At 40.2% G+C, this 12665-nt stretch overlaps 1 protein-coding gene across 1 annotated transcript in view; it reads left to right on the forward strand.

Annotated features, from left to right (window-relative positions):
• Nucleotides 1–12665, forward strand: part of LOC121008434 (sodium channel protein type 2 subunit alpha-like) — a 248365-nt gene that overhangs the window by 168990 nt on the left and 66710 nt on the right. Inside the window, exons 13-14 of the mRNA XM_040440980.1 lie at nucleotides 3197–3332; nucleotides 5199–5437. Coding sequence (XP_040296914.1) covers nucleotides 3197–3332; nucleotides 5199–5437 — 375 coding nt within the window. The remainder of the gene's footprint in view (nucleotides 1–3196; nucleotides 3333–5198; nucleotides 5438–12665) is intronic.

The following is a 12665-nucleotide window of genomic DNA, read 5'->3' on the forward strand; positions in this document are numbered from 1 at the left end:
CCAATGGACCCCATAGAGATTCATGGGGTCTGTTGGGAGTGCAATATATAGAACTGTGGAGTGCACTTTTCTTGGTGTCAATATTACTGGAAACCTCAAGGGACCCCATTAAAGCTAATGTGAACAGGGCCTTTGTCTGCTGGCAGAGCCGTCCCGAGCTGTTTACATCACTGGTAATATGTGTCTTAAGATGGGCAAATAATATTTCTAACTTTCTTGGGAGCAATTAGACCTCATTCACACGTCAGTGATTTCCATCAGTCATTGTGAGCCAAAACTAGGAGTGGAGGCTACACAGAAATAAGGTACATTGGAAAGATTTGCTCGTTTTCTGTGTTTAGATCTACTCCTGGTTTTGGCTCACAATCACTGATGAAAATCAAACACTGACGTGTGAATAAGGCCTCAATATTTGTTCTCATGTTGAAATCATTGCGATGCTACTATGTAAGACTCTGTCATCGGCTCCATCATAAGTAAATGACTGGAAGAATAATTCAACATGCAGCGGTATTCTTCCCGTCAAGATGAAGGACAATGTGACGGAATCCGTCAGACTCATCATATGACAGATCGAGCACTCCAAAAAGTTCATTTATTTTGCCCCAGTGAACAGAAAAACTAAAAACTTGATGTAGTTGTGAGCAGAGTCTAACACCAGCATCACTGTACTGACCTCTCAGGTGTGTGTCCTCATAATCCTATCAGGTTATCAATGTCACAATTGCTCATCTTCACACATGATCTTCATTTTTCAGAACGGAGTCATTATGATCACTGCTGATATTCTTCTGGAACACACTGGCCAAAATACCTAATTATATAAATGATAAAGATTGCAGATCACCCTGACCTGTTCCTGCATGCTTTGTAAGTCTTAGGCCCAATGCACACTACCGTATCCGTTTTGCAGTTTGCGGATCCACAAAATGTATTCCACAAATCAATTTCAGTGGGTTTGCGCCCCGCATTTTATGAACAAGGATAGGACATGTTTTTTGCAGAACGAACATACGGATGTGGCAAGCACACAGATCATCCGTGTGCTTTCCACACCCGTATGTCTTTTTCGCAAAAGGAGAGAATATCATAATCTGCAAAATGCGGACCGCGGACCCTTTGAAAACAATGGGTCCACAAATAAAATGCAGATTAAACATGGACTACATCTGTATTTTGCGAATTCGCAATTTACAGACCACAAAACGGATACAGTTGTGTGCATGGGGCCTTAACAGAGCATCTAGTCTTTCTCTTAGGAATCTGTATTCACTCTCAGCTCTCCTAATGATTTGTAATCTATATATAGGAACTAGACGTGTTGACATAGACCACTGATGGCTAACCTCCGGCACTCCAGCTGTCATGGCCTTCTCGCAGCTCACTAAGCACAGCGCCGCACATAGTATAGTGGCTGTGCTTGGTATCGCAATTCAATGGTGGCTGCACCTAGGCCATGTGACCAATGAACGTGATATCACTTGACCTAGGCAAAACTGGAAGCTCCAGTGCCATCTGGAACAGCTGATTGGCGGGTGTGCCAGGTGTCTGACCCCCACCGATCAGATATTGATGACCTATCCTGAGCTTAAGTCATCAGTCTTTTACTCCCGGAAAAACCCTTTAAGACCCAACAGTATGCCAGACCTATGACACATCACTTGCCTATAGAGAAAGCTCTCTTAGGGGAAAATTTGGCAAATTATTATTTTCTATACTTGTTGTCACTAATTGCTCATGCATAGTTGCCAACTGTCCCGAATTTGCTGGACTCTCCCTGATTTTCAGAGACAGTCCCAGCAAATTTACACCGTCCTGGGGTGAAAATAGGCATGGCTAATGCAAACTCAACCCACAAATAGGTGTTTCGGGGTGGGTCCTGGGCATTACTGGGGGCAGGGCTTATATGACCCAATTTTACCACCTCAAATGTTGGTAAGTATAGCCAAATTTAGGAAATTAATGCCACGAACAACTAGAAACTCCCTCAAACCACACAATTTTGGGTGGGGTTTTCAGAAACTTCTCGTCTATTTTGGTCCTGTTTGATGGCAAAACTAGGACTGCTGACATTTATGGCAAGTGGAGGATTAAAAGTGTAATTCTATTTTGAAGCTACAATTTCACATATGAGAACCGTATTTGCCCCATTTAGAACAATAGATCCTTAAAGGGGTTGTCACAGCTGGGCAACTCTAGTCCATGTAGCCTTTTTGGGTAAGTGGGCATCAGAGAGGAAGACTTCCCTCTGTGAGCCCAAGCAAAGAGCCACAAGATGTATAATATGGACAGCAATTCCTAAGAATGGACGGCTGGGAATATTTTTCCTCCAGGTTTGCAGGGCCCATGGTGGCTCTCAAATTAAATGGGTTGTCCCTTTAAATATTGGTCCTGATTTTAACTTCAATTGTCTCAAAAAGGGTCCTGTCACCTCTCCTGTCACCTCTCCTGTCATATCATACATTAAACATTCTGTAGCATATTTTCTTAGATCTCTGAATTGTGCCGGCCCTCTGTTATCCCTTCTGCAAATACATTTAAAAAAATTGGACAACTGGGTGTTACCATTCCCCTTGTCAGTGGGCATGAAACTGCATGCATCTGGCAGTGTCAGAGTGTGTGGACACATGCCATATGGACAAGGGGAATAATATTACCCAGACAGTTTATATATACATTTCTACGAGGAATAGCATTAAGTAGAGTTTGAAGAATACATGCTTCAGAATTATTTTTGTTTTGTTTTTCTTTTAAAATGTTAAAAATACAATTTCTTAATGTGAAAGAAGTACAGTACATTTTGCCATCGAACAAATTGGAGAACCTGCCACTAGCGATGTACCGTGTATTTTTGGGGTAATCCTCCCTAGCACTCGCATGTCGAGAGGACACCATGCCGCTCGCTGCTGGTTATGTTATACATTCTGCTGTAAATGATCTATATTAGGAGGCATACACATTGTCCATTGTGTTATAGATATATGCATATCGATATATGTATATATTGCAGTTTGTCATCTCACTTTCCTGCTTCACGAACCATTCTGTGTTATATGCAGAGACAACGGAAGTGATTGCCAAGAAATGAGAAATCAGCGTTAAATGACGGCGAAGAACCGGGGTCGGGGGACGAAAGCAAACAATACAGCGAGCCGTCATCTTCTGGGTTATTCACATATATATGGTTTAATTTCAGGGAACTACTACGGAGACCGAAATGAGGAAAAGGAAATCCAGCTGTTATCAGGTGTCTATGGATCTGTTAGAAGATCCCACGGTCATGAGGCAGAGAGCTTTGAGCGTTGCCAGCATCTTGACAAATACGATGGAAGGTAAGTTACTATAGGTGTACTTTATGGCAGCTGCAATAAACAGAAAAGCGTCAGTAGAGGGGTTGGGGGGGGGGGGGTGAATGTCTGAGTGTATATATTGGTCATGTTTGTATGTATGACCCTGTAATTGTAATGAGTAGGTGAAATCTACGTTATATTTATCATTTGTACTGTGTGCAGTATAAGGCTGCATTTCATATACAGTGTATGGCAGATTTATGTGTGTGAATGTTATAGCAACGGTAATTATATGTACAGTATATGACATTATTTGTGTGCAATATATGGTAGCTTTTTTTCTGTGAACAGAATATATTGATATTATTTATACATACAGTAGATTGCTTTACTATCGATATGTATAAGTATATGATGCTATATCACTGTACAGCACAGAGTAGCATTATTTATGTGTACAGCATATGGTAGCTTTTTTTCTGTTAACATAATATATTCATATTATTTATACATACAGTATATGGTAATATAATTGATATGTACAATATGCTGTATGATGGTATATACCTATATATAGAGCAAATATGATGCAATTATTTCTGTGTTCCATATATGGTGGCTTTATTTCTGTGTATAGTATATGGTGGCCTTTTTATGTGCATGATATGTAGCATCATGATTTATATACAGTATATGGCAGTATTATGTATATGTTCAGTATTTGGTGACAGCATATGAATATTCAGCATATTGTGGGATTGCATACGTGTACATGTTCTCCACACAGTACCACCTGAGTTGATATATGTGGGACATCATTATCATCATGACATAAAACATATTATAGATATAATGTATATACAGGTGAAACTCGAAAAATTAGAATATCGTGCAAAGTTCATTTATTTCAGTAATGCAACTTAAAAGGTGAAACTAACATATGAGATAGACTCATTACATGCAAAGCGAGACATTTCAAGCCTTTATTTGTTATAATTTGGATGATTATGGCTTACAGCTTATGAAAACCCCAAAGTCACAATCTCAGGTTCCCTTTGCTCAGGGGGTATGGATTAATTAGCTGACTAGAGAGTGACAATTTGAGCCTAGAATATTGAACCTTTTCACAAAATTCTAATTTTAAGTTGCATTACTGAAATAAATGGACTTTTGCACGATATTCAAATTTTTTGAGTTTCACCTGTATTTCTAGTGTGTTAATTATATATGTAATCTGTATGTAATTTTTATTATATACATGTGGGCTCCCCAAAAATTAGAGGGTACCTCCAGGTTGCTATATGCCTGGCAGGTTAAGACATATTGGGTGGAATTTATGATTTCCCCCACACCAATTTTCTGATGTAAAAAAAGTTGCAAACCTCATGTTTGTGGCTTTTTAAATGCCATTGCACATAAACTTAGGTGCAAGTGGCATTTCTATGCTGCGATCTCCATTTTGCTAGGGCGGGTCCAGGGGGCCCAGCGTATTTATCTCCTTTTACGTAAAAGAAGACTGAACTCTACGCCAGCTCCGATCTACCGTAGACTGCCAGAGAATGCGCGTAACCTATGACGAGAGCAAGGCTCGTTATAAATTAAGCACATCCTCAGGCAGCATAGGGGATATAATAGACCATGCTGGTCTATAATGAATCCCCCCTCCCCACCCCAATCAGGATGTTCCCTTTATCGGGATGTCAATGAACACAATGGTTTGCATTTTGTGTATTCTTGTACTTATGTTAAAAGGGTTTAATGGTTAGGAAAACATGTTTTCAGGTACCTCTTAGAGCATCAGTATCCTCACCTAGTGAAGGGGGGTTGGGGGCAGATTCATTCAGGACAACAGCAGTTAACCTAAGAACAGATATAAGACATAATACACTGTTATCCTGTTTTTCTCAGAACTTGAAGAGTCCAGGCAGAAGTGTCCACCATGTTGGTACAAGTTTGCAAACACGTTTCTGATCTGGGACTGCACTCCTTTTTGGCTGAAGATAAAGCACGTTGTAAAATTAATTGTGATGGATCCATTTGTGGACCTTGCCATAACAATCTGCATCGTGTTGAATACTCTGTTCATGGCTATGGAACATTACCCAATGACTGATGAGTTCAACTATGTTCTCAGCGCTGGTAACTTGGTAAGCAAAATATACGATGATCTGTCTAGACTTTAGACACCTTATAAGTAGCAGCAGTTTGTACAAAGACATTGACTCTGATCCATCAAGACCCGCTTCTGTTACGCCGTTGTTGACGGGGTCCGCTCTGCTGGCGGAGCCACATAATTGACAGGTCCATGAGCCTAAATGATATCTATGGCCCCTCAGAGCTGCTGTAGATTTCATTCCTTATTTATGCCAGTTTGTGGTGTAAATAATGATGAATGAGACGGGGCCGACGGCAGCATCAACGTTCTGCCTTTGTCACACCTACTTTTCATAAAATTGGTGAAAGCGGTGTAAAATGCCAACTGGGACTAGAAAAGTCCCAAATCCACTAGAGTTATCCAGGCCAAAAACAGGCTTAGAGGGAATAATGAATTTCCCCCATTTTTTCAAATACAAATGAACTCTGGCATACGTATTCACATTTGAATTAGCAATTGTAGAGCGTGATCTGACAACAAAAGTCCTGACTAGTGTTAAGCGAACTTGCCATTTGCAAGCTCGGTGTTCGGGTTATCTAAGAATTCCTTAATGGATTCTGTTACCACGGACCACAATGGAATTCTATGACGGGATGCACCCCAGAAACCTATAAGAGGCATTACTTATTGCATTCCGTCATAATAAAAGTCTGTGCTGGCCATAGACTTCTATTATGACGCAATGCAATATGGAATGCCTCTTATAGGCTTCCGTGGTGCATCCCGTCATAGAATTCCATTGTGGTCCGTGGTAACAGAATCCATTACAGAATTCTTAAATAATCCGAACACCGAACTTGCAAATCGCAAGTTCGCTCAACACTAGTCATGGTATTTTCCTGAATAATGATACGCTAGTGGGCCATACATACATGTCATTAGTCATTTTTCATGGTAATCAGCAATGATGTAACATGCACAATAGACTAAATGTACATGCTAATCAGGAGTCAGGTCTGAGCTTTGATTAAACTATGACATACCTATGATTTGATGTGTCTGTGGATGACAGAGTTTTGGTCAGACTGAGACAAATTTATGTTGCCAACCTTTGCAGCCAATGTTCTTCATTGCAATGCATCTAAATTCTAAGGCCCCTTTCACACGGGCAAGTATTCCGCGCAGATGCGATGAGTTGAACGCATTGCACCCGCACTGAATACCGACCCATTCATTTCTATGGGGCTGTTCAAATGAGCGGTGATTTTCACACATCACTTGTGCGTTGCGTGAAAATCGCAGCATGCTCTATATTCTGCGTTTTTCACGCAACGCAGGCCCCTTAGAAGTGAATGGGGTTGCGTTAAAATCGCAAGCATCCGCAAGCAAGTGCGGATGCGGTGCGATTTTCACGCACGGTTTCTAGGAGACGATCGGGATGGAGACTCGATCATTATTATTTCCCCTTATAACATTGTTATAAGAGAAAATAATAGCATTCTGAATACAGAATGCATAGTCAAATAGCGCTGGAGGGGTTAAAAAAATAATAATAATAATTTAACTCACCTTAATCCGCTTGACCGCGGAGCCGGCATCTCCTTCTGTCTCCTTTCTTCAGGACCTAGGTGAAGGACCTGTGTTGACGTCACTCCGGTCATCACATGATCCATCACATGATCTTTTACCATAGTGATGAATCATGTGATGGATCATGTGATGACCGGAGTGACGTCACCACAGGTCCTTTACCAGGTCCTGAAGAAAGGAGACAGAAGGAGATGCTGGCTCCGCGGTCAAGTTGATTAAGGTGAGTTAAATTATTTTTTATTTTTTTTTAACCCCTCCAGCGATGTTTTACTATGCATTCTGTATTCAGAATGCTATTATTTTCCCTTATAACCATGCACACAATCTACAGAACACCGATCCCAAGCCCGAACTTCTGTGAAGAAGTTCGGGTTTGGGTACAAAACATCCGCGATTTTTCTCACGCGAGTGCAAAACGCATTACAATGTTTTGCACTCGCGCGGAAAAATCGCGGGTGTTCCCGTAACGCACCCGCACATTTTCCCGCAACGCCCGTGTGAAAGAGGCCTAACACTTTTACAATCAGTCCTTATTAAGAATCTCCTTCCACAGCTGCTATACAGACTTATATGTCTCCACCGTTTCAAGCTGCAAACAAATCTGTTGTAGTATCACCCAACAGTCAGACTATCTTCCATCCTTCTCCTACTTCTTGCTAACATACCATTGGTTAGTTTGCAAAACATAGGGGACAAAAAAAAGGCAATATGATTGCAGGATCAGACTACACATGATCTGTTTGTAGTCTGTCACCATGGAGACATAAGCCTGCATAAGATCTGTAGAAACAGAAAGGTAAGAAGTTTTAATAAAACTATTTGCATGGTTTCTTCATTTTTTCATTTACTTTTTTTAGATGCATTAGAGTAATATAAACCAATAGAAGCATTGTATAGCGTTTCACTTCACAATGTGAAAAAAATATATAGGACACTAAATTTATCCTTTGTATTAGTTAAAATTGTTTTGTAATGAGGATTTCCCAATAAATGAAACTTCAAGAAAACATTAATCCTGCATTTCTAAATTGTAGAAGTTCGGCTTTCTGTGATGAGCCAGCAGAGTCGCAGTAGTACAAAGGGCCAGTGGTGAAAAGCAAATGAGATTAAGTTCTTAGTGCATATTACTGCATGCGAACTTGTTCAGTACTAATGAGAGGGAAGGATTAGATGCAGTGGTGCTATAACAAGATCTGTTTAATTATCTTGGAAAATAATGACTACGGGCTGCATAACAATGTGTACTTCAGGAAAGTCACTTCAAAGAAACTAAAATCAGGGTACTTTCACACTTGCGGCAGAGGATTCCGGCAGGCAGTTCCATTGCCGGAACTGCCTGCCGGATCCAGCAATCCGGACAAAATCTGATGGCATTTGTCAGACGGATCTGGATGCATATCCGTCTGACAAATGCATTAGAATACCGGATCCGTCTCTCTGGTGTCATCCGGAAAAACAGATCCGGTTTTAATTTTTTTTGCATTTTTAAAGGTCTGCGCATGCGCAGACCGGAAAGCCGAATCCGTTTTGCTGGAACACTTAATGCCGTATCTGGCACTAATACACTTCAATGTAAATTAATGCCGGATCCTGCATTCCGGCAAGTGTTCAGTATTTTTGGCCGGAGAGAAAACTGCAGCATGCTGCGGTATTTTCTCCGTCCAAAAAACGTAAGAGGGACTGAACTGATGCATCCTGAACGGAATTCTCTCCATTCAGAATGTATTAGGATAAAACTGATCAGTTTTTCTCCGGTATTGAGCTCCTGTGATGGAACTTAATACCGGAAAAGAAAAACGCTAGTGTGAAAGTACCAGCCGTGTGAATCTGTATCAGCTGTTAGATAAAGCTGCTCATACACCTTATGACTTAGGGCTTATTCACACGACCGTATGAATCGGTCTGCATCCGTTCTGAAATTGGGTGCGGACCCGTTCATTTCATTGGGCCAGCAAAAGATAAGGACAGCATGTCCTATTCTTGTCCGAAATAATTATTTTGAGCCAAAACCAGGTGCCACTCTAAACACAGAACAGGTGCAGATCTTTCCCTTATACCTGATCTCTGTGGAGGCTTCATTTCTGGTTTTGGCTCACAGTCACTAATGGAAATCACTGACCAAAACACTGACGAGTGAATAAGGGCTGAGTTATCAACAGGGAAAGGAAATAGGCTTCTGATAAACTACTCAGGTAGTAGCCTAAAGCTGGACATAGACATTGGATGGAATTTGGTTGATGGTTGAACAGCAGTTGAACAAACATGCTGAAAGAGTCATACACATTTTACTCCATATTGGCCGTTACAGTTGTTCAAACTGCCCATACACGGCCAATGAAATGCGATGGATGAAAGATCTTTCTTGGAACGTTTTTTCGAAGAAAGATAATTCGTTCACTACCGATCTTTTTTTGAGTGAAAGATACAAAACGACTATAGGACTAAAATATTAAACTGGGCCGACTTCTTTTTAGATAGCAATGGTCTATCATCGCTTGTCTAAAACTATCTTTTGTTGTTAAGTTTCAACCAACAAACTTTCTTTTTTGTTGTAATCATCGATTTTTATCACCTTTAGACTTATGTGTATGCCCACCTTAACTCCACCTGGAACAATGGATCAGGCATACTGAAAGACTGCATGGCTGTTTCTCCCTACTCTCAACATCTACCATCAGGGACACTCAGGATATTACCATACACATTAAATAGTTGGCTGATTCTGACAACTATGGCATGTTTGGCCAACTAAAGCTGGCCATACACATTAGATTAATGTTGGCCAAACCTGCCATTTTCGCCAGGACCAGAAGACCATCTAATGTGTATGAGGGCTTTTTTGGATCTCATCATGTCCAATACAATTTTTCCCAAGGGAGACAAGCTGCTGCCAAAGGTACCTGACAGTGGCTTATTTCTCTGTCTTTATTGTGAACATATGTATGATGGGCCAAGTCTGAACGACAGCTATCTAAAATGTATAATCAGCTTTCCATCTAATACATGTTGGCATCTAATGATTACCTGCTTACCTTTAAGTTTTGCTGTATAATAAGTCCAAATGTAGCATGGCTTCCAGATGTTAAGGCAGTTGATTCTCTTCTTTCCTCATGGAGTCCTCCACGTAAGAGGACAGTGGGTGAAGCCAACAAACCAAAATGGCATGACACTGTACTGGATCATCAGTAAATCCAGGAACAATGTCTTAATTTGTCATTCTTCAGACAAGCCTTCAGAAAAGGTATCTGTCTCTTAGGTGCCGAAGCTGGCTGAATACATACAGTATTTCAGATTTGTCCAAAATAGTGATTTGGACAATGTGGTATACGATTTTCGTCCATATATACCTCCCCTATGTGAACACTGACCAGAGGAGGATGAAAAAAGTTGTCATCAGAAGTGGAGAAGATTGAATCTTCAATGAAGACACAGTGGAGCTATTACATTTTCTTACCTATGAAGAACACCCTAAACTGCCTTTACATTGTCCTTTTGGAAGTTTTGTATAGAAGTTTACCTACTTCAGTTCTTCTGACAGTGTAAGACATTTAGAGCTGTTCAGGGAAAACATAAAGCAATCTTGAGAATCAATTAACAAAATGTTCCCACAATGATAAGTAGTTGGATAAACCAAAATAATTGTCTGGTCTTTATCTGGTATCATGCTGGTGTATTGAAGGTATATACACAGAAAGTTACTTTGGAAGAAATTATTCTTAAAGGCAAGATTGTCATTTGTGTAGACCAGCAGAGAGAGATGCTGTGAAGAAATCTGAGGATAATGAATGTGCTAGATCTAAAATGGAAAGAAGAAAAGGTTAGGACAGAAATTCTTGTAAAAAGTTTATGAAGAAAATAAGACTCTTAGGGATCATGTACTCAGCAGTATTATGGATCTTTACTGAGCAGTGCCTATAGACTCCCATAGTATATACTGTACATGAGATCTGAGGCTTTTTTTTTATACAGATTCACTTGGAATCTCTGAGAAAGAAAAATTATGCCATATTCTATTACATACCGTACAATAGAGGTACAGTGCAGCCATATACTTTTCTTAATTGTTTGCCTCTAGGGAGGCCCTTAATATAGACCCATAGGGGCTGTTTGTGCCTTTATATAAGGTTGTGGATTCTTGCAACTATCGCACAAGGTGAAGCAAACATTGCTTCTTACTATTGAAAAAGGCAAGTTAAAGTGGTAGACTGTGGAAAATTGATACAGAATATATATTGGAATATTGTATACCATTTTATTATACAATGATAAAGATAAGTGTTGAGTGAATCGAAGCATTCAAAATGGAATTCGATCCAAAGTTTAGGAAAAATTCAATTCACAACAAATCTGAATTCCCTCGCACTTTGTGGTAATGAATCATTTTTTTCCTAAAATGGCAGCTACACATGTTACAATGTAAAAGTAAGAAGACCAGAAACACGAGATCACCCATAATGCCGTGCAGATAGCCAGTCTGTAGTTAGCCAGTCCCTGCAATGTCACAGCCCTTTAAAAGCCTCATCCTGTGCGGTATCTGTCATTTCACTATGATCTGAGCATGGGGAGAGATGTGACAAGCGCTAGGGACAAGCTTTTAATTGTGGAATATTGGATAGGGAGAGTGCAGGAACAGTGTAGGGAGATCATAGGGAGAGTTTTTACACACTGAAGGGAGAACATAGGGAGAGTGCAGGGACTGTAATCTGATGCCGAAGGGATCCATTGGAGACAGCACAGTTTGCATAAATCCCTGTGTAGGGCACAGAGCTACAGTATCTAATTAAATAGTGCCCTCCTGGTTTAATAGACAAGCAATTTTATTATGCCTTGATTCTCAAGTTGGGGTGAATAAGCAGTCTAATTTTACAGTTATTGGGGAGTCCACCTTGTTTAATACATAAACAATTATATTACGCCTTCATTCTTAAATTGGGGTGAATAAGCTGTCTAGTTCTACTGCTATTGGGGTGTCCACCTGCCTGTCACAGTAACTGTTTCACTACCAGAAAGGACTAGCTATGCATGTTGCTGCAATGCACAGTGATGTACACCAATATATACTTTCCCTGCAGATCGGTATATAGCTGATTTAACGGGCTTCATGACAAATTAATTCAGAATGAAACAAATTTCTTGAAAAGATTCGGCAAAGCATACGAATCAATTTTTTTTAAACTTTGCTCATCTCTAATAAAGATATATAAAGAGCACGTTACATTTGACAACAATGACTTCACTACAGATATGTCCCTCCTCTCACTGGACACAATCTGGCATGTGTGTCACAACTTAATCAGCTTTTCAAAACAACATCATTTTGCGATATTGTGTTCAGAGATGTCTATCTTATATAAGTCTATGTGTGGCTACCCAGTGGTTGTGGTTTACACTGCAGCCTGTTCATGCAATATCGTATTGAAATGGTTTCATGAGAAATGATTAATGAAATTAGAGCAACACAACTGTACATCCCACGTGTAGCACGTTTTAAGAATGATGTCACTACTAATGATGGCCAATGATGTGTGTTAAAACTTTCACACCAGCGTTTAAGTTTGTCCCTATTCATTGTCAACGGGGACAAAACTGAACTGAACAGAACGGAATTCTCCATAATGCATTCTGTTCCGTTTAGTTGCGTTCCCAGACCGGAGAGCAAACCGCAACATGTTGCACAATCTGCCACAATA

The sequence above is a fragment of the Bufo bufo genome, chromosome 7 (assembly GCF_905171765.1).
Source record: "Bufo bufo chromosome 7, aBufBuf1.1, whole genome shotgun sequence".
NCBI lineage: Eukaryota > Metazoa > Chordata > Amphibia > Anura > Bufonidae > Bufo > Bufo bufo.